The sequence below is a fragment of the Trachinotus anak genome, unplaced genomic scaffold (assembly GCF_046630095.1).
Source record: "Trachinotus anak isolate AG129_WGS33_773 ecotype Australia unplaced genomic scaffold, CSIRO_AGI_Tana_v1 ptg000003l, whole genome shotgun sequence".
In the NCBI taxonomy this organism is placed as follows: Eukaryota; Metazoa; Chordata; class Actinopteri; order Carangiformes; family Carangidae; genus Trachinotus; species Trachinotus anak.
The window spans coordinates 6,329,131-6,351,301 of record NW_027273854.1 but is presented as its reverse complement, the minus strand read 5'-3'; the positions used below and the strand labels follow the sequence as shown (position 1 = coordinate 6,351,301).

The window sequence follows — 22,171 nt, the reverse complement described above, 5'->3', positions numbered from 1 at the left end:
ACAAAAAATGTAGAGTGACTACAACAACATGAGAGACATCTTTAAAGAGCATGATAGGCTAAATGTTCTATGGCAACTCTAACTATAAAAAAATCAGATTAATTAAGTCATCCAGCCATATGCTTAATTTCTTAATTCATGTTTATATGCAGTTTTATGTTTGTTTTCAGTTATAAGCTTAAGATATTGGTATAATTCTTTAAATATGATATTCTAATTATAATATATATATATATATATATATATATATATATATATATATATATATATATATATATATATATATATATATATATATATATATATATGTGCAGGATAAATCAAAGCAAATTAGATGATAGGCACTACTGCAAAATGTGAAGTTACAGAAATGCCTGGCCGGACTGTGGTAGCTTGTGTCAGCTGATAAGACACTGTGGTCTGCACTGTTATTGAAGGATAAAGAGACACTGTTGCGTTTAGCCAAGGAAAATCTCTGCTTCTCCAGGGGGCTTCACGGTTCACGCAGGAACTGGAGCGGCCAATATCATGTCCAGAGGTCAGCTCTTGGTGGAATGTAAGATTCACTCCAAGATCTGGACTGAGTTTGGGAGTGCAGAGACTGATCTGCAAAACATCTTCAACATCAGTTTTATGTTTCCAAAATACACAAAACTACTGTAGTATGCCTTCAGTGATTCAGCTGAATGCGGCACCATCGCATGGCACTGACCATGTCCACTGGTATGTTTGTCATATTGTATTAGCTTCTGGCCTTTGCAGTACTTTCCTCTAAACACATGGAGAGAACTTGCAGCTGCTCTGTTATTTTGACAGTGTGGTTGGAAAGCCTGTGACTAAACAGAGACCCTTCTGTGGCTTTTAATGTGCATTGCTTAACATTGCAGACAGTCTGTCCAGTAGTGTGGACTAAATGTCTACAGCAGTGTTGTGGTTGAGGCTCTGTCCATTTTTAAGGTTTTACTGGGTTTTTCTCAAGGTGTGTGCTGTTTCAAAAATATATTGTTCAAAAACCCACCACAGCAGCAGTTTTATTATGTCACTCTGCAGCAAGAACTGTAATTGCATTATTTCCAACAAAGTGTTACAGCATGTTTTCATATTCTTCATGCTTCCTTTCCTATTTACAGTAATGCCATGTCAACAGGGACCTAAATGGTCAATCCTACAAAGGGTATTAGGAGATAGCATTCCTTGAGTTAGTAGCCAGTTTGTTTAAAAAAAAATTACTTATTTCATTACAGTATATCCCTAATCTTGTGATCAATTAGTTCTTTCAACAGAGATGTGGTTTGTTGCATATAGGACTTCCTGTAATGTACAAAAGAACAGCACATTATGTAATGCTTGTTTATACACTTTTTGACACATGCATCAGTTTAAAAGAAAAGGACACGTGAAAAATGGTTTATTAGATTTTAAATTTGTTCTCTTGGTTTATACAAAATTAAATGCAAAGTTAACAATCACTGAAAAAATGTACAGAAACATATGAAAGCTAGTAATCCCCCTACCTTACAGAAATTCTTAATACTAACTGTGATATATGCAGACATATAACTTTTTAAAGACAAAAGCTGGCACTGGGTGGCTGACTGCCCAAGCATCATCTTACAACATGAAGTTCAACTCATCAGCCAGGAAATAAAGACATACCAACTGAGTTTATTATTATGGTAAGACCACATATGAGGGGATGCAGTGTGCTTTTTTTCAAAAAGAAACATATAAATACATATAAGTAAATGGAGGCAGCAGGCATCGCACAGCACGAGATACATTACTGGCTACTATGTAATATATGGTTGCCATAGTGGTAAAGTCTTGCAGACAAGTAGATCTGATCAGCAAATCTGAGCCAGGGAAAAGTTTATACCTGACTGCCAGTCATATGATCGGCGAATCGCCTCCAACCTTTCAATGAGGGATGTGAATGATGGCCGTTGTCCAGGCTCTGAAGCCCAACACTGTTCCATCAACATTTTCACCTGTGGGTAAAAAGTAATTATGAAAATATCAGGCTACTCATCATGCCAACAAATTGTCAATTTAGTTTGATTGGCATGCAATGTTACCTCATGAGGACAGTCTTTGGGACAAGGCAATCGCAGCTGTTTTTCCAACAGTTTTATCAGCACCATCACAGTCATCTGTCCTCTGGGTTCATCCATCATCTCAGAGAACTTCTACAAAAAAAAAAAACACAGAAGTGTGCAATGTGCATTTAATACAGGGATTCTGAAATGACTTGATTAGTCACATGAAAATATATGCACGTTTAAGCTTGTTTTGAGAGGCAAGAGATGTCGTACTAATGGAGGGCTTTGTCGTTGGTCGCAGCGGGTAAGGATCTCGTACAATGTGACGCCAAAGGACCAAATGTCAGATGAAAAGGAAAATTTACTCTCCTTCAAGCACTCAATGGCATACCTGCACAGTTTAGAAATATAGGTTAGTGGCCAAAGTCATAGAATAAATCACTGAAAAACACATGCTGCATGAACTCACCAGAACACTGGACTGTCCCCATCCTCGCGGACACGATAGTAGATTTCGCCTTCAGGGATGTATTTCGTCAGGCCAAAGTCTCCAATCTTCACCAAGCTGTCATTTTCCACTAAGACGTTACGGGCAGCTAGGTCTCGATGGATGTATCGTTGTGAGTGCAAGTAATCCATCCCCTTAAAACAGAGAGAAAAGACAGGCTAAAAAAGATGCACATTTCACAAACATGACAAAACAGCATGCTGAGTGGTGGACATCTCTCTGTATACTAAGAGAAAACATAATATCATGCTTTCATTAAACTACTCAACTTAAACAGAAAAAATATAGAGAAACCTAGAGTGCTATGAAATGAAATTAAAACATTATATGATGGATTATCTACTTCGGGCAATTGTATTGAAGGCATTGTATGAAAAATTCTTGTTGTAGAAAAATGAACAGAAAAATAAAATTTCCTCCCTCTGAAGGAAGGAGAACACAACCTGACATCTGTGCAGTTTGCACACAGCACCAATAATATTATAAGATTCAGAGGAAATGCAGATGGTTATGCAAACTACAAAACCACCTAAACTTACTTGACAGATCTGTTGAGCAAACATAAGGCACTGGGGAACACCCAGTTTACGTTTGGGAAGGTACTCTCGCAGACTCCCCAGAGGAAGGAACTCCATTATTAGCTGCACCACTTGTCCTCCTGTCAGAGAATAGTGCAACAGTGCTTTTATCCTCCTTTCCATTATTTTTCAATGTGGTGCTCAGCATGCTGTGTGTTGAAAGCTCAAAATATTGACATAATGGAAACAGTAATGCACTTCGACAAGATTTTAAATACTTACAAAGGAACAAAGGGACCAAAAATCAATTCCCTGGGTCATCCACTGACCAGGGTAAGTTAGGAGAGTGCTTCTGTACAAACACTCCTTTTGCATAATGCAGACATGGCGCGTTGACATGTATTTCATTAAGATATCTGAAGCAGACCGAAAACAGGCTGAGGACTCACCCAGTTCTGTACAACAGCCCTTGTACTTGACAATGTTGCTGTGATCAAGGGACTTCAGGATCTCAATCTCCTTCATCCAGCCATCAGGCACATAACCATTCTCTTGTTTCAAAGCCTTAACTGCCACACATTCTCCAGTTCCATCGTTGGATGGGTCATGCAGGTAGAGAGTCACCTTTCCAAAGTGACCCTGGAGACAGAACAATAAATGTGGATTACTCTCTAACATACAGAAACTAGAATTATCGCGCATCACAGTCGTATGCCTCTGCCACTCAGACTAGTTTCAGGTTACATCCCTGTTTATCTAGATTAATATAAAGATTAACCATTAGTGTGAAATTTTGTCATAATTACTGCGTGCGGTCACAGTGACCTTGACCTTTGACCATGAAAGCTAATCAGTTCTTCCATGGGTCCAAATGGTCATTTGTGCCAAATGTAAAGGTTTTCCCTTGATGAGTTCCCGATATATTGCGTTCACAAGGGCACGGTGACTTCAGAAAGCGTAATTTAGGCCATGAGTTTGCCCTTTAACCACCAAAATCATTTATCCTTGAGTCCAAATGAATGTTTGTTTATTGCGTTACTGAGCTATCGCATTCATAACAATGGGACTGGTGGACAGATGGACAACCAGAAAACATAATGCCTCTGGCCCTCACTGTCGCAGGAACGGAGGCATAAAAAAAGGAAACTACTGGTGATGTGGTACTAGAACTCACCTCTCCTAACTCCCGAATTTCTTTCAGATAGCGTTTATGAAACACGCTAGAGTCTGTGTCAGGGAGAGTTTCACTGGGAGATATGTCAGGATCTGTTTGCAGGGAAAAAAACGCATTAATCACATGCACAGACAGGTTGAAAAACAAACCAGAAGTAGCGTGAAGGTATGAAAAACCTACCTTTTTTCATGATTTCTATGAGCTCTCTGAGCACAGTGCGGAACGAAGGCCTCTCCACAGGCTCATAGGTCAAACACATGCTGATGAACCTGGCCAGCTCCATGGAGGATGGTTCAGGTAAGCGGCTCTTTTGCTGATAAAAGCGCTCTTTCTGTTTGGGGGGGGGAGGGGGGGGGGGGGTAAAGGTTGTGGTGTTACAATTAGAGGTCAAAGGGATAAAATGGGCAGGTGAAGCTTGTAGCTACTGGAAGAGAAGAAAAGAGGTGAAAGCTGCAGTATGGGCCTACCTTAGACAATGCACTGCCACTCATAGGAACATCGCCGTTGTTGCAGATTTCGAGCAGTGTGACACCAAAGCTCCACTGGTCAGCAGCACTGCCAATGGGTGCACCGCTGTCAACACACTCAGGGGCGATCCACGGGATACGCTCAAGACGCTCTGCAGTGCAGAAGAGCAATAATAGAAACAGAAGTTGTATGTATTATGTAAAGGCGATCTTCACATGACAGCAGAGTTTAGTTCGATAAATCTGAACAGATGCTTACAAAAGCTATGAAAAAAACTTTTTGTTGCTCTAATTTTATATCAAAATGATCTTCATTCAATAAAAGCACAAGTCATTTTATTCCAGAAAAATACCCAAAGAATCTACAAAGTTGGTTTTAAAAAAAGGAACTTAAAGATATTGCTCCATTTTGCTTTAAGGGATCCTTCTTTATACGCTCCACATAACACTAACCAAAGGTGGTGGAAATGACACTTTTGAGCTTGTTTGAGTGAGTTTTATTTTATCTAAGACAGCCTTAAATGACACATAGTTGGGTAAAGCTGCAAGACAACAGGAAATGGGTCACAGGAAATGGTCTGGTTGAGGGTTCCTGTTTCCTGAATCTGATTAAAATAAGACAGAACAGTGAATGAAATACATGAAAACCTGAAGCCGAATGAGTCAGGAGACTCTCCTGTGAAGTGAAGATCATTTGTGTCAAGTGAGGTGCTGGTACTGACCTTCCCGTGACAGGACGCCCAGGGCAATTCCTGGGTCACTCAGCTTGATGAAAGGAGTAGTTCCATGCTCCAGACCTCGCCTTGCCACCAGAATGTTCTTAGCACAGACATTTCCATGGACCAGCCGTTTGGTCTCCTACAATAATGAAAATGGTACTGGGATTCACTATTTTGGATGTAGAGTGTCATTAACATAACATTTTACAGCTATGCGTCACTGGGGGAAAAAAGGGACCCAACTTGCAGCTCTTATCTTAAAGCTTGGTCTGATAGTAAGATTACTTCATTTCCTGAGTACAGAACTCACAATGTAAATATCTGACCCACTTGCTCGATTCAAAAATAAAAGGTAAATTGCACAAACCAAGTTTAACTTCAGTTCCAAAAACCATTAAGCTGTGTGGTCATTCAAAAGAGCTGTACTGAATTAGAATGTGTGGGATACAAAGAAAAGTGGCATTTGAACTCACAAGATAGCTGAGAGCACTGGCAAGTTGTATTGCTACAATAAATTTCCACTGAGGAGTCACAGATGCCTTTTCTTTGCGAAGGAAAACATCCAGAGGCCCAAACTCCACAAATTCTTCCACCATGATGTCTGCAAAGGTAGAAACACGTTTGAGAGGTCACATCTCTGCTATAGCCACGAGCAAAATGTAAACAATTGCTGCCTCTTTGAAACAGAACAGGCTAAAAGTTGTTTTGCATTAGGTTCATGGTTCACTTGGTACTGGAACTAGATATTTGACTATAAACAGTGATCATGGTATGCGAGTTTGGGGAAGTAGGAAACAAGGGAGTCACATGCCAAAAAAGTAGAAGTGAGTTTGTTTAGGTGGGCAGAGTTTTTGCACTTACTTTCAGATCCTTTGACACACACACCATGCACAAACACCAGGTGACTGTGGGATACCTGGCTCATTAGACTTGCGGTTTCAAAAAAAGCCTAAGAAAGATAGAGGAAGGAATATTGAAAGAGCAAGCACATCAAATACGTGAGGATACTAGATTACATGAGTTGGACTTGACTATCACTGTTATTTTTTTCTATCAGCATTGGTGCAAAGCTCACAAGACTAACTAATGCAATATCTTCATGGCTTTGGTCTAGAATCTTGAGAACCACTCGGATCCCTTTGCGGTCCGAGTTGTTGTTGAATTCATCGTCATCCTCGCTGTTTCCTCTTCCCTGCACCAGATAACGTCCTGAATAGATGTTAGTTCTGGTCCCACGGCCAAGATGCTGTTCCTGTATACACACACACAACACCCAGCCGGTCAGAAACTGAGCTTGTCAGGTGAAACAGACTCTCAAATCTAGGATGCAAGTGGGTCTCATCACCTGTACAATCTCTTTTTCCTTGACCTGGTGGAAGCGTAGCTGGCTCATGTTCCGGGAGAAGAAGTCATTGTGAACAGAGCGTTCAACACCTTGCCTCATCACCAGAAGGTTAGATAGCTCTACATCACACAAACACACACAGAGGCAAAGCACTGTTAACCATATGTAAATATCCTACAACACAGCCACTGAGTCACAGGATAGCTTCAAAATACACTGGAGGATTTTGGCATAAAGCAGCAGAATTGAGATGCCCAATGAATACCAACCTGCTTGTCTTGGAAAACAGCATTTTTTGATAGAGAAGTTGTCTGATCCAGACTTGAGCACAAAGGTCTTGAGGCTGTCTGTGAGCTCCTTCACGCTGGAGAATTCCTGGTCCAAGCCCTCCAGACAGAACACTGAACCCTTGTACTGAATCCGAAACTGCTTGTGGCTTTGCGTCGATTCGTTCTAAGAGCCAGTAGGTTCACACACACAGGTGTACAGAACAGCTGAAAAATTTCACCATGACTGCACTGCAATAATTCCCAGAGAACAGAGTGGGCGTTGACTTACCTTATTTGTGTTTAGGACAGCTAGGATGATGCGGTGATAGTCAAGAACACTCCAACGTACGAGGAAAGCTCCATCCTCTGCTGCCTCCTTTTTCAGCTTCAGCAGCACAAAATCATCACTGGAAACACAGCAGAGTTGTGATATAACGCCCTGTGTCTCTTTATAGCCTGTTTGTGTCTGTATGTGCATGTGTAAGAGGAAGAACTCACTGCATAGGCCCATGCAGTCCATTTGCTTCACTCAGCACTACCCTTGGGGGAGCCACTTCATGACAAAAATAGTGGTGGGCGTCTGCAGTCAGCCGATAGTATCCATCCAGGAGGGAGATGAAGGAACGGGCCTCCTGGCTGGAGTTCATCTGAACCTCCTACATACACATACAGAAACACCACTAGCTTACAATCAGAGCTCCCACCTACAGACACATACAAATTCAAAACACAATATCATGCCTGAAGTGTACCGAAACCTAAAGCACTTTTAGTCACACACATATAGAATATATACGTGTGGAGAATATAAGAGAACCTAGGCATCCATGCTTGCTGTACAGTATATACACACTGAACGAGCTCACCAGTAGAATGACAAATACACAGTATATCAATTGGACCAGTCCATCACAAGCACATTTACCAATTAAATTAATGTATCAAAGCTTTTTACACAAAAGGGTAAACAAGTGCACTCACCATGCAGCGATTGTCCTGAGTGCTAATGCACACATTAGCTCCAGTGATGGCTATGTGAGTTATTTCAGGGAAATCACAGAAGGCGGTCAATTTGTTGGGAGTGTTCGCAGTTGGATGGCTGGACTGCTGTTTTGTTTTGCTCAGGTAGTCATTCCTGAGGTAACTGTTTGCCTGTGCCTAAGTAAAGAGACTGAGTGAATAAAAAAAAGAAGCAGAATACACAACATGTCACAGAATCAGGAGCTTGAAAAAAAAAAAAAAAATAGCGTTTTGACAAACCTTCTGACCGGACACCTTCCTCCACTGAATCCCCTTGGTGCCAGACACTAGTATTTCATGTGTGGCGGGCGCTGTGAAGTTGTCCTTTGAGACCCCCTGCGCATGTGTGGTGTTGGAGTAAGAGCTACCTCCGTCCCCGTCCTCCCTCACCTCCAGGTGGGTCACATGGAAGGTCTCTGTGCCAAAACGTGGTGCCAAGTGCTCCAGAGTAGAGATGTACTTATACATGATCTCGTGGGCGCCCAGCCGCCCCTTATCCACGGTGTGCTGCTGGAAGGTCCGCACAAAGTCTGCAAACACCCGCTGGATCCTGAATTTAGTCAGCATGTTGTTTTTGGAAATGTGCTTGGAGAAAGACCTTGGAATGCAGCGTAGGAAGCTGAATTAAATAAGAGATATGTTAATGTCACCTAGATCCAGGGATTCAATAAGATTAGAAGATGCGTTAGCGATCCAGATATAACAGTATAACAATAACTGTACAAAACAGCCACAAGTAATTACCTGACTTTTTCGGCAACCTCTTGTAAGGTACAGCCTGTTTGTAATGCCTGGTGTGAGAGGTGAAGCACAGCCATCCCCAAGCTCTCATTTTTGAAGCGATTTAGCTCCTCCTCCGACTCAATGTCTTCCATCTGCACTACTTCATTCACAAATTCATATTTAGCCTTTCGGAGACACAAGAGGCAAAGAGGTTGGGTATTGTTATTAATTTGTGCACCACAAATGCAGTTATGTGAATTCAATAAACAAGTTGTAGATCAAAAAAAATTACATTCAGTACAGACCTGAGAGAATAAATACTCCAAGGATGTGATTTCAAGCAGAGGGGAACTTCCCTGGTTCGTCCCAGATCTGAGACGGTAACGAGATACAGTTGGCTCCTTTTCATTTAGTCCGTGCCAATTTCTAAAGTAAAACCTAGGTACAAAGAAAAAAAGGAGAGGCTTTGTGAATATGCTCACTGTTTTCCACCTGCCCTCCTAGCACAGTGTTATACAAACACACACTAACCTCATACAGTAGTGTAGTACAAGGCTGGTGTTCTCCTCTGGACTGAAAATGTGGTTTGGACTGTACCAACAGCGTGACAGTGGATTGTACAGAGCAAACAGCACATGGCACAGAGGTGTTATCCCTGTGGAATAAACAATGAGGATAAACACTGTGTGCCTCCCTCTGGCCAAAAATACTACATGAAAGGTAAACATGCAAACTGCTTTCATTTTTGACAGTGTGGGTGTATTTGGTCAAGGCTGTCCCCCTCACCCACGGCCTCAGCTGCTGAGACGCACAGATCCTCCGCTGTGATCTCTCCACTTGTGTGGGACAAATATTTCTCCCCATCCTTAGTCCAGAAGAGGAGAACATGGATGCCTTGACCCTTGGGAGGCTCACTCTGGCTTGGAAACGCCCCCGTCCTTGACCGCTTGGACCACCAGTTTCTAGACATGACGGTGAAAAGGCAACTCACTGACATTCACACACACACACACACACACACACACACGTCGATGTAAATCACAGTGTATTACTTTCATGTTAATCAGCTGTTGTTCTGCCTTGAATCACGTACGCATTAAAGCTTACGTAAACACAAGCGCAATTTTAAAGCGACTGTCCCAAATAACATATTCGGTATTTCGCACTTAGACGATGATTATTTTAAAAACACAGAAATGGTAGATTAACAAATGAATAAAAAAAAAAATGTGGAATTAACTTTAAAAAATATGACGTCAGGTAGTCGGATCAGTTTGTCAAAAGGCCTTCCGGGGATTACACCTTGTCTAACTTATTGTTTACATTACATACTACTCCACCAGCAACAACTCTGTCATTTTTATACACAAAATACTTGAAGTAAATAAGAGGAAAGGATTGCGTCACCGAGTGGCTCAAAAAATGATTTTACAGCGCATCCGATGACACTGACAAGGAAACGCATAAATAAACATTATTATGGGCATGTCCGTGAACTCATCAAGGTGTGAGAAATCTTACCATCTAACGACGAGCTTCTGAGGGTGTTACATAAAAACCAGTCTCGGTAAGATGAGCCGACGGTCAGGCTTCATAATCTCGCCAGCGTGTTTCCCCTGGTCGCCTACTCTCCGTGATTCTCATGAATTGTGTGACAAGACCGTTTCTTCCCGAAACCAGCGAGGCCACGCCCTCCGGCCGGCGAGCGCTGCGCGTCATACGCCTTTCATAATAAATGTCGAAAATCAAAAGTGAGGGGAATTTTACTATTTTCAACTATTTTAGTTTATATGTTGTTTATTTGTTGTTAAGTTGTTTTTATCAAACTACTTCCTACAATATTTTCAGTTAACATCATCAAGTTTACACTAAAATGTCTTTTGTTATCTGCACAACAGTAAAAAACATAAAATGATGGCTGCATGCATTTTGTTTGTTCTGCCCTTCTTCAGACTGCATGGAGTTTTAATTGTGCTTCATCATTCAGTTCGTTTGCAGTGAAAGGTGGACATGGTATCACCAGGTGCTTCCAGTCTTTCGTTACACGCAATATTCTCACACAAATGCTCAGCACTGTGCACTGACCAGTTTTGTGATTTTCAAGATAATTTAGTAATGCCTTTGTAAAAACTGTTTCGGTTCATTTTTCTTTTTTTAAGCCGAATTTGCTCTGAAATCGAGTTTCCATCAAATTCCAACTAAGCACTAACCTTCAAAATAAAAGCATTGAGTATCAAAAACGACCACACCTATCCAGCACTTCTATGTATGACACAAGTTAACAGAGGACCATCTGAGCAATCATTTGGATTACTTATATCGATCTTTTTATCCATTTAATTTGGATTCTAATTTGGCCAGGATGGGAACAAGCCCTACAAGAACACACTTAGGACACATCCATTGTGCGTTCATGTTTAGGCCATATAAAACTGCAGTATGAGTGGAGGCAAGATGAGCAACTGAAGCAGACTGCTTTCTGTGCTTATATTGATTGTCTTGTATTGTTTATCATCATGGCATGTCCATCTATTTACCTTCTATACTGCTGTATCTCTATGCACAGCAAATGTCAAATGTCAAAAAATACCAAATGCCTCATTCTAAAACCCATGCACACATGCATTCACGCCATATTAAAAAGTAGTGGTTACCAGCACTTACACTACTGATTATTTTCGTGTGATTCTCATATGACTCACATTTTTTATCTCTAACTTCTTGATTTGAAAAGCATGTCATGCAAATTTGAAGTCTTCAGACATAACCACAACAACTTGGTCCTGGGTAGATGGATATAATTCAACCTTTACTTAAGCAATTTTGTAGAAAATGTCAAATAACCATCTGAAGTCATTGGTTACTTAAGCCCTGAAAGTCAAACAAATCTTAAATTTGTAAATCAAATTAAAAAAAACAAAAAAAAACAAAAAACAAAAAAAAAAAATGCAGGCATGTGTACACATACAAACCCACACAAATAAGCAGGTGCATACAAATAAATGTAAGAATACAACTTAAGTGATGTCCAAACAAATAAAAGACCTAAACACAACCAGCAGTTTATTTTCCAAGCAGGACTTACTGATGCAATGTAGTTGTGTAGTTCAGTGAATGCTAATCCCTTAAGTCTCAGCTAAATATTTTAGAGAAGTTATTTCATTGTTCCTTGATTGGCAGACTAGTCATACACATGGTGAAGTTGCAATACAGTGGGTAAGTACATTTGCACAAGCAACAATTCATAGGATCAACATTGGTCATTCCTTCTTAGTTTCTTCCTGCTCCTGTTTCACCTCCTCATAGGTAACATCTTCCTCTTTTTCATCCCCATCGTCTGTCTTGGAGTTGGGGACCCAGAGCCCCGAGTCTATGCACCTCTTCATGTGAGCCTTCGCCTCCTTAATCATGTAAAATAATCACATTTATTCACTGACCAAAATAGGGAAAGTGTAAATCAGAATATACATTTATATGACTGAGATTTGATTCCCGACAGACTTAATTGGCTCCACATATTGTATTACTCAAAACACAGTCTGCTGTTTATTAGAGAAGAAAAAAACTGTAGGCATTAACAAAACAACCTACCGTTGGGTCCATTTTGCTAATAACCTCTTGTAACATTTGGATGTCCTTCTCATCAAAGCATTTCTGCATCTCCTGCAATTAAGAACATTGTGTGTGAGGCCCTTTAAGCTTACGAGATAAATTAAAAAGAGGGCCCTGAGGCTTCTTGAAAACAAAAGAACTTACCAGTGGCAGGGACTCATACACCTCAACAGGATCTAGCCCTCCTGGTCCAATGCGCTTTTGTCGTTCCTCTTCTTCAAACTCCTTCATGGCCTTTTCTATGCGGATCTTCGCCCTGCCACGAACCCGCTCCTTAAATGACTCCAGCTCATCATTGAAAGCTTCCTGGTATTGCTGATCTGCTGTCTGTGAGAGGACACATGCACACAATTGGTATTTGCATTTATTAGAGTGTTTCCAACACTGGAATTTCCCAACTGGACTAAGAACCTTTTGAGGGAACTCAGGAATTTAACTGGCTTTTCCCCCAGAGGAGGAATTAAATTTAACTCCCATGCAAATGTTCTACGGTGTAAAGACAAAGTCCCTGCTCCTCTGGTAGTGCCCTCTGATGATTCAGAAACTACTGGGGCACAGGAAGGAGGGAGAGGGAGGGGGAGGAATAGGGAGAGGTGGTTAAGTGAGCTCACAAGAAAATGAAAGAGAAAGAGCATTAACAGAGAACAAAGCAAGTGAAAGAGAAGAAGTAAATAACCATGGAGGCAGATGCTCTAGGGCTTCACTCACCCTCTCAATTTCTTTCATCCATTATATCCAACTAAAACATCAGAGTTACACAACAAAAAATACAAAGAGCAAGATGCCTCTGTTGAAAATTGCATATCAAACACTGCTGTTTTTAATCCATCGTTAGATTAACCTGCCTCATCTTCACAGTTCTTTAGATGTGGAACAAATGCAAAGAGTAATGTGGAACAGGGACTTTAGAGAGTTTAGAGCCTCCGGTTCTATTGTTCCTGGAATGTTTTGGTCTATAAGGAGGCTGTAAGTTATTGCATCATATTGTGTAGCATCCAAACCGCTTAATCACCTTAATCTTGCTGAAAAATTGACGAAAGCACCCGCGGGGATCCACCTTGAGGCTTTTAGCCAACTCTAGAATGAACTGCATGACGATGGTCTGATGGGCCACTTGCTCCATCAATGCATGTTTCTACAGAAGAGGAAAACATTTTTAGAATAGTGTTCACATCTTAACCAACACAATGGCTGTAAAAAAACAAACACAGGCAGTACCAGATAAAGATAACCCCTAAGTCCATAAAACTGACTTCCCTTTATCTTAAAATATATACAATGTATGGGATGTGGGTGCTCTTAAAAGCCAACAGTGAAAAAAAAAAGAAAACTTCTCTTAAATGTTTACCTCCTCAACTTCAAGGTCAATGCACATGATGACCAGGTAGTTGGCTGTCTCTTCACATACTAGATGAGGGTTGTCAGAGAGGTACTTCTGGCTGTCATCCCAACGTCGCAACATGCCTGTGGTAAAGACAGCAATGACAGACCATCATTACTTTCAAATACCAACATCCCGCAACAGTCAGTGACTTACAATGATTAATCAAAGTCAATAATTCTTACCGAAATGTTTGATCTGCTTCTCATATTTCTCCACAAAGGTTTTATGCTTTTGCTCTTTCTCTTCTTCAGTCTCTTCATTCGAGTCAGGTTTAACATTAACAATGCTCTATGGATGACAGACAGTGACAGAGAAGAATCATTACAGACTGTTTCGGATACCTTTAGAGAGAATGTCGCGAGAGAAAAAGAGGAGAAGAGTCAGAGGTGTGTACATTATGAGGCCACGGCCTTGAACCGATTTATATGTAAAATCTGACGGAAATAATATGACTGTCAGAGACCAACTTAGTTAAATGAGACTAAATTGGTTCTTGTGTGTGTAAGTATGTGATCCACTGTTAATTCTTCCAATCACACACCAATTTCTCAGTCATTTACTTTTAATAGTACAGAAATTCTACATGGAAGACAAAGAACATACAGCGGTACCATAAGAAGACACCAACCTCACTGCATAATCAGTTTGATAGCAATTACAGGTACAGGTCCCTATTGCCTTCTGATCAGAGGCAGTAACAGAAGAAATATAGGTGTCCATATAGTTTTGTTCAAAGGTAAAAGATTTGATGATAAATGATGACACCCTTGAACCAAGGTAAAAGAAATAAACATAATGCGCATATATATATATATATATATATATATATATATATATATATATATATATATATATATATATATATATATATATAGATAGATATATAGTTTTTTGTATCATGGACCATTAAATATTAATTTACCAAAATATTTTAATATTTTTTAATGATGTCGTCATAAAAAAAACTGAATCATCTGAGAGGGCTAGAACTGCACCAAATAAATAAATTCCTGCTACTGAGAACATGTACCTTCACTTTCATGAATCATCATGGTTCCCACCGAGGAAAACGTATGCCCAAACTTCTAATTTAAAACACAAGGTTGGCTTCATATTTTAGTTCAAAACCAAAAATTCCACGACAAGGTCCAAACCAATAGTTAGTGTCTCCAAACAAATACTGACTATTGTTTCTAACAATCTTCTACATCACATTGTTATTTTATTGAAATTGGGGCTGTATGGGGAATAGTATAGTATACAGTATAGAGTGGTACCCATTCAAAAAGTTTATGTTTTCATTTGTATGTGTATTGACAAGCAAGGTGACATCAGACTCACAGAATCCGACTTCTCTCTCCTGAACTAAGAACACACCAGAAAACTAGCACCTTTCATCCGGCTCACCTTGCTGAATCCATCCTTGCTGAGCGTGTCTACGTTCCATGGCATCTTCTTCTCTTCATGGTTGTGGTCATCCACCTTCTTCTCCCACTCCCGTTCCTCTTTTTTCAGTTTCTTCTCCTCAGCCTGGGCTTTGCTCAGCTCTGCTTTGGCATCATCTGTTTCTGAAATTTTCAGCTCTTGTACTTTCTTTTGTGCCTCTGATAGCTTACGCCGGCAGTCAGTGAGTGCCTTTTTTAGTTCTTCACCTTTTTTCTCAAACTCTTCCATTCGCTCCACACGTGCCTTAAATACAAATAATATAAGATTAATCACAACCTCAGGGACACAGCTTTTATGGACTTTTCACAGTGGTGGACTTCTTCCAGTTTGCTTTCTCGGATCTAGGGCTAATCACAAAAAGCATTTGTCATTTTTAAGCTATTACCTCCTGCAATATAACAGTTTTGCAATTATAAGTCAAGCAGCACTAAGTGAGCATATGAGACCAGCTAACAACTAGCGGCTAACATGTATGTTCACCAATCATACTAAAAAGAAACTGCTTAAACATCATGTGTGTCTTGAAGCTGTACCTGGTGTCTCCATCTGAAGAGGCTGGGTGTGTCGATGTTTGGATGGGTGTCATCTTCATCGTCTGACACCTCAATGTGGTCCCACACGCTGTAGTCTATCCTGGACATAATGCCAGCAAGAACCTAACGTAAACAGCGTTAGCTCGGGAATATGACTCGGCTAAGTTCGTGGGCTAAACGAAGCTCACCAGAATTTTGAATCCAAAAAGCATATATCAAAAGAAGCCTGCTCTTTTCAGAAATGTGTGGTTCTGTTCAGTGCAGCGGCTGGTTGTGTATAACCAGCACTAACTCAGATAAGGCTAGTTAGCGTAGGCTAGCGAGACGTTGCTACAGACTTCTAGAAAGAATTGCTGCTGAATATTTCCGTTTGACGTCAGCGCGTCACACCGACGCACAGACATACGTCACTCCGTATATAATGGGCGCATACGTCCAAAAGACATTGGACAGATTTCGAATATATATATAGAGTTATTGTAATTTCTGTAAATATGAAGATTTAAAAAATAATAATAATTTATTTTATCATTGTATTTATGCCCGATTATTTTGTGTGGATATTGAGGATTTTATAGTATAGAGGAAAAACTGGACAATCAATCCAATTTCAGGACAGAGATAGTTTTCACATATTTTGAAGGTGAAGTCATATTTTTGTGCAGCTGATTTTACTGACGGGAACTTTCCAAAAATTCCCCATTAACAAGAAGAAATGGGCAGACTCTAAACCAAACTTTGGCCACTTCCAGCAGGAACAATGTGGCACTACTTTGAAATAGAAAGGAACAAAACATAAGTTTAGTAACACGTAGGCCACATAATGAGTAAAAACTGACATAGCAGAGTGTTGTTGTACATTACCTGCCATCTCTTTTTCCTGTCACATCCATAGGTGTGGTGCTGCAAGAGTGCACTGCAATGACGCTCCACCACTTTTTATATCAAAGTGAGGAAACAGAATATTCACAGATCACATAATCAGTTTGAAATTCCTAATGTATAAACCTAAGTGCTTGATGATTCAACACTAAAGCCTAGGCCTACATCATGCAAGACAGCCAATAAAAACAAATCCATTGGTCAGAGTTGTCATATTGAACTTATGCACTGATGATTGATTGTCTAATGATTGGTTAATAGTATGCAGCTAGTGGTGGAGCAGCTTATACAAATCTGTAATGGTACGCCACGTGTTCCATTGGACCTGGACGCCCCAGGAGGTGACTTACTCCGCACCCTCCAATCAGTTCGTCCCTAAGTCGCAGTTTGAAAGGATTCCCCTTAAGGAGTTCTCAAATGATCAAAAGGCCAAAATCAAGATTTGTGAGGTCACTGTGACCTTGACCTTTGACAACCAAAATCTAATAATTTCATCCTTGAGTCAGAGTGGACATTTGTGCCAAGTTTGAAGGGACTCCCTTGAGGAGTCCTCAAGATATTGCCTTCACAAGGCCAGAAATCATGTTTTGTGAGGTCACTGTGACCTTGACCTTTAACCACCAAAATCTAATCAATTCATCCTTGAGTCCAAGTGGACATTTGTGCCAAATTTGAAGAAGTCCCTTTGAGGAGTTACCAAGATATCACATTCACAAGGCTAAAAACAAGTTTTGACTGGTACATTTCACCAGTGGTAAATTTTACTCCCACCCTTTACCAAAAACATTCCAATGCAAGCAAAAGTCATTTCTTTTAAAATTCTACTTAAGCAAAAATGTAAAAACTAATAGTAATCATTCTGCAGAAGAATGGTTTGTCAGTGATAGTTTATGTTATATTATATTGTTACTAGTGATGCCTCAAGCGTGCAAAATTTTATATTGACCTTTGATGTTTACCCACCAAAACCTAATCAGTTTGTCCTTGAGACCAGGTGAACATTTTTTTTAACCAAATTTTAAGAAATTCTCTTGAGGCATCACAGAGATATTGCATTCTTATGACCAAAACTGCATTTTGTGAGGTCACTGTCACCTTAACCTTTGACCCCCAAAATCTAAAATGGGCTAGTTAGCAATAGCATTAACTAATGGGCCCTGCGCCAAGCCTGCGATCTAGCTGCTGAGGGAGGCAGCAAGCTTGCCCCAGCGGGCCCTGCGCCCAGGATGCTGGGGGAGGCAGAAAAAAAACAAACAAACAAACAAAAAAAAAACAACCTTCAAACATGAGTAAGCTCATGCTTGGAAATGCTTCATTGTTATTGTTGGCTGTCCTGTGAAGACCGATGAGACACTTATCTGTCTTTATAAACACTTCAAATGTCTATAATGTTTAGATCTTGAGATAATGTGTTTCCGATGAATCAGATATGAATTACATTTTAAACCCAGATGACCAGTTTACATTATTTACAGCCATTTACAGTTTGTGAATAGAGAGTTAGCATCCACTCCAGTATAAAGTATAAGTTTTTAAACCAACTCATCTTTAGACAAGATTCAAACTGTGAGGCACTGAAATTTTAGATTGTGCTGCTTTACAATAATGTAAGGGTATAAATGTTTAATAATCTTCGAACAAACTGGTAATTTGCTCACTGACAATGTTGGTGGAGCCAAAACAAAAATGGAAGGGTCAAGCAGGTCAAACAAGTCTCAATGTTGGATTAGATTGTATTATTTCGAAGATCCCCGGTATAGTATAGCCATACAAATCAGCCCCGCAAAAATACTCCCTTTTTAATTTCCTATCCTAATTTGTTTTGGGTTTTTTTGATACCTGGCAGCATATTTAGATTTTTGATTTGGAAAATCTAGGATTTCATGATACTGAAAAAATGAAATACCTTTTTTGGTATTATGAACTTATGTGAGATGTTTGTCATTTCAGTTTCAAACAGGTGGCAAAATGTGCCTGACACCAAAAATGAGTACATAGAAAATGTCACCAACACTGGAAACTCCGCCTAAACACAACAATAAGGATCAATGTTTAAGTTTTATTCAATTCATTTCTTTTACCATGCGAGTGGTCCACCTAATCAAAGAGGATCTTGCTTTGCTGAGGTCCAGGAATAGTTTGATGAAGCGGAGGAGTTGGCATATTTCAGTTACTGACCACAGACTGTACAAAGAACATTTGGCTTTCCGCCCAGTCCCTGTGTGTGCAAAGTCTAAAGTCTATACATCTTATTGTTATAGAACAAACTGTGGTGATGTCACACATTAAGATTCTCCTTTGGTCTCTTACTTTAGGGGAGAGTGGTGCATGTTCACAAATATTGACCCGACTGAAGTGTTTTAGGCACAAGAAATAAATGAATTCTTAAAAAAGGTTGTGTTCCCCTTTAAAAGCACAATCCATGATTATAACATAGTCTTCGATCCACCAAACACCAACTGCAGTAAAATAGACTATAATTATAAACATTAAAGCCATTTTAAAAAAGCCTATAGTGAAAATGTAATTCAATGATAGCACAGTAATTTTCTACATGTGTGTGTGTTCTAGGATTGCAGTGGATCTGACTTAATGGATATGAGTGAAGCAAGTGGAGCAGTCCATTTGAAGGTATTCAATCTTTTCAGTCAGGAGTTCCTTTTGAGTGGTTATATTTCTGCAAATGAAAGAAAATGTACATACAGGTCAAATTCTATCATATTCTCTTTAATAAAGCAACAAACAATTCTAAGTCAAAATGAGTACATTGATACATTCTCACTTTATTAGGCTATATATTTATGTCACAGCAAACCAAGGAGATTAGATGTTCTGCTTCACAGCAAAATAAACTTGACTTGAGGAAATATACTAAAATAAACTACTTACTCAGTGCACTCAGGAACAAAGGGGATGGAGGGAGGCAGCACAGCTGAAGACCAAACACTGAATGAGCTCAGGACACAGAACATAGAAATCCAAGGCACCTGTGTGAGCTGCCCAGTTAGCACACCTGTGGTCCTGCTTCAGCCCAGCAGTCATGTGACGCTGCTTCCCACAGTATGAGTTATTTAAGAAAAATCTCAAGAGAAAATGCATTCATTTTCATTTTCACATACTCATGTTGCTGTTCTATGACAATATTAATTCGAAAAGTGAAAAGCTGTTTGAAATGTCATTTTCAGGGACTTCACCTGCTCTACAGTGACAATACTATGATATGCGTTATTTATTAATATTGGAAACTTGGAAACTGTAGGGAACAACAGGGAAAATGCCTTGTGTTTAGTCCCTTCATGTTCATCCTCCATTGGGACAGGGAAATGAGGGAAGTTGAGTTGCCTGTGTACTCTAGGTTTGTCCACAGGTAAGAGCTGTCACCAGGCTGTGGTCAGATCTGCCCAGTGGAGGGAGGGGTGATGAGTTGTATGTCCCCTTGACATTAGCGCACAACAAGTCCAGTGGAGAATTATATCTGGCTTGACATGTAACATATTGAGTAGAGGGGGACTCTAGAGATGAGGAGGAGAACCTGTGGGTGCCGTGTTTGTAGTTTTTATGGAGGAGTGGATGATGTCACTAGCTGTGTTGGCGTGGCCAGAGCGAGGAATCTTTACTGCTATTGTTATAGCAGGCTAAAAAAATTCCCATGTTAGGTAGTAAGGCCTCATGCTAATGGCTAGCAACTCAATGTCCTTACTGCAGATACTGGGTTGCACCATCTATCATTAACACTCTCCTTTGCCCTGTCAGCCTGTATGATCTGGAAACCATCCATGCAAACAATGAAGTATGGTGTTAGCAAAGTAAGTCACATGTCTGATACACTCCCTGTAATCCCAACAACCAGTTTTTCAATGAAGACAAACTCAGTAGACAATGACATAGACATACCCAAAGGCAATTAAACTTATAGAGAAACTAGTTTTCCAGAACTTGATGATCCATGGTGCATTTCATGTCCATAAAACAACTGTTTTATGTAGTTATATTTATGTTGTGTTTGCACTCTGCAAAGAAAAGTTGATACAGGTTTGTTATCTAATGACAAATTCAATGTATTTTTAAATTAATTAACAAGTTTAGCATAGCTTACCAGTGATTTTCCCTTTGCATATAAAAATCATTGTCTGACAAACTGCATTAGACATGCTGAGTGATGCCAGACAACAACAGTGAGATCAGATCAACCGAGATATCAAAAATCTTTTCTGACAACACACTATTTTTCTTTTATTTAAAATCAAGTGATTATGTAAATCCAAATCAACACTTGTATTTGCTTTTGGTATTAAAACTCCACCCGTGTTTTCAGTTATTCTAGATGATTGGAGCTACAGTCATCACTAGACTCAGTGCACTAAAAAGAAATACAACTGTCATTTGTCTTGATTTAACAAGTGAAACGAACCTAACAGGACAGTCAAGTACATCCATGCATGCCCTGACAGTCATCAGAAAGCTATAAATCGCTTCATATATAGAGTATAACCAGCCAAAGATCCTTTAAATCACCTGTGTGGGTTTTCCATGGGTGTGTAGGGCCTCAAGGTACATCTGCCATATAACTGTGTTGCTCAGTGCCAACATGCAAAAACAAGTGTGCCTCATACTTGATAAGAGGGTGTGACACAAAAACAGGAAAAGCTGCAGAAGGTATTTCAGTCAAACTTCTCTTTAATAAATACTTCATTGGGCATCTTATGTTATCACCCTCACCACTGTACCAGAGGGCTATGTGTAATTAATAATCTTTACAATATTAGTAAGTATGTCTGCTATGCATTCATATTCTTCCACATGATGCAACAAACAACTCAGTCCATGTTTGCACTGTGGCTTTAAAGACAAAGCTACGGTTCACTTTTCTTCTCCGCAGGTTTTGAGCCTTTGAACCCGGAGCAGCAGACGGAGTTTCCGGCCTGCATCTCACAGCACCGCCGCATCTCCCTGATCACATCCTCACACATGCTCTCCGCGTATTTGTTAGCTGCAGGAGGAGGACAACGTCAGGTTTTCTCTGACAACATGTCACGGCATTCAAGCGGCTCTTTGTTGTACCTTGTAAACACTTCTGAATTGCGCATGCTTGCTTTTGACAGGGATCTTTCTGCGGCATGCCTGAAAGAGAGCACAGGGTGACAGTCTTCAGAAGGTGTCCGCCGGTGGGAGGCAAAAAAAAACATGTCAGACTCGACTCACTCCCACCTTTTGTCGGTTCAGGTGACCTGGCATAAGTTAGAAGTAGACAGGTCCTGGAAGAAAGGTCGTTAAACTAATGTTAGCCGCTAATGCCACTTCCTCTTTCTCTCTTACAGTTTTATTGGCTGTTGACAAACCAGCTTGTAGGTGCCTCAATGTCACTTCCTCCTGCGAGGCTTCGTTTTAATCACATGACATGTGGACAGCCAATAAAACGTCTGTCTGACACAGTGCAACAGCGACACGTGGTGGTTTTACACAGTCACCTGGCAAAGTTCCTTATAAGCAAAATGAATGCATATTATAGGACATTAAAAAGGGCTTTTTGCA

General features: G+C 40.1%; 3 protein-coding genes across 4 annotated transcripts; all 3 read right to left on the bottom strand.

Annotated features, from left to right (window-relative positions):
• Positions 1 to 1,378: 1,378 nt before the first annotated feature.
• Positions 1,379 to 10,492, bottom strand: tyk2 (tyrosine kinase 2). Of its 2 annotated transcripts, none has more exons than XM_071469596.1 (24): positions 10,304 to 10,492; positions 9,569 to 9,772; positions 9,314 to 9,437; positions 9,088 to 9,220; positions 8,804 to 8,967; positions 8,300 to 8,678; positions 8,021 to 8,197; positions 7,538 to 7,695; positions 7,329 to 7,446; positions 7,040 to 7,223; positions 6,771 to 6,889; positions 6,501 to 6,677; positions 6,287 to 6,374; positions 5,899 to 6,026; positions 5,429 to 5,564; positions 4,707 to 4,858; positions 4,420 to 4,570; positions 4,240 to 4,331; positions 3,515 to 3,704; positions 3,087 to 3,205; positions 2,509 to 2,681; positions 2,313 to 2,430; positions 2,076 to 2,186; positions 1,379 to 1,988 (listed from the first exon to the last, which is right to left on the bottom strand). In XM_071469596.1, the coding sequence occupies exons 2-24, from the start codon at positions 9,750 to 9,752 to the stop codon at positions 1,845 to 1,847; spliced, it is 3,519 nt and encodes a 1,172-aa protein (XP_071325697.1). In that variant the 5' UTR covers positions 9,753 to 9,772; positions 10,304 to 10,492; the 3' UTR covers positions 1,379 to 1,844. The 2 variants fall into 2 exon arrangements, with proteins under 2 accessions (XP_071325697.1, XP_071325705.1); XM_071469604.1 differs by having other exon boundaries at positions 6,510 to 6,677.
• A 1,071-nt stretch (positions 10,493 to 11,563) lies between these two features.
• On the bottom strand, positions 11,564 to 16,145 carry LOC139613194 (hsp90 co-chaperone Cdc37). Its single transcript, XM_071469615.1, has 8 exons — positions 15,758 to 16,145; positions 15,186 to 15,467; positions 13,961 to 14,066; positions 13,743 to 13,858; positions 13,407 to 13,529; positions 12,539 to 12,721; positions 12,374 to 12,445; positions 11,564 to 12,183 (listed from the first exon to the last, which is right to left on the bottom strand). The coding sequence occupies exons 1-8, from the start codon at positions 15,863 to 15,865 to the stop codon at positions 12,043 to 12,045; spliced, it is 1,131 nt and encodes a 376-aa protein (XP_071325716.1). The 5' UTR covers positions 15,866 to 16,145; the 3' UTR covers positions 11,564 to 12,042.
• Positions 16,146 to 21,298: 5,153 nt separating this feature from the next.
• On the bottom strand, positions 21,299 to 22,028 carry cmc4 (C-x(9)-C motif containing 4 homolog (S. cerevisiae)). The gene is made up of 3 exons (XM_071469585.1): positions 21,848 to 22,028; positions 21,701 to 21,760; positions 21,299 to 21,629 (listed from the first exon to the last, which is right to left on the bottom strand). The coding sequence occupies exons 2-3, from the start codon at positions 21,756 to 21,758 to the stop codon at positions 21,493 to 21,495; spliced, it is 195 nt and encodes a 64-aa protein (XP_071325686.1). The 5' UTR covers positions 21,759 to 21,760; positions 21,848 to 22,028; the 3' UTR covers positions 21,299 to 21,492.
• Between the last annotated feature and the right edge of the window lie 143 nt (positions 22,029 to 22,171).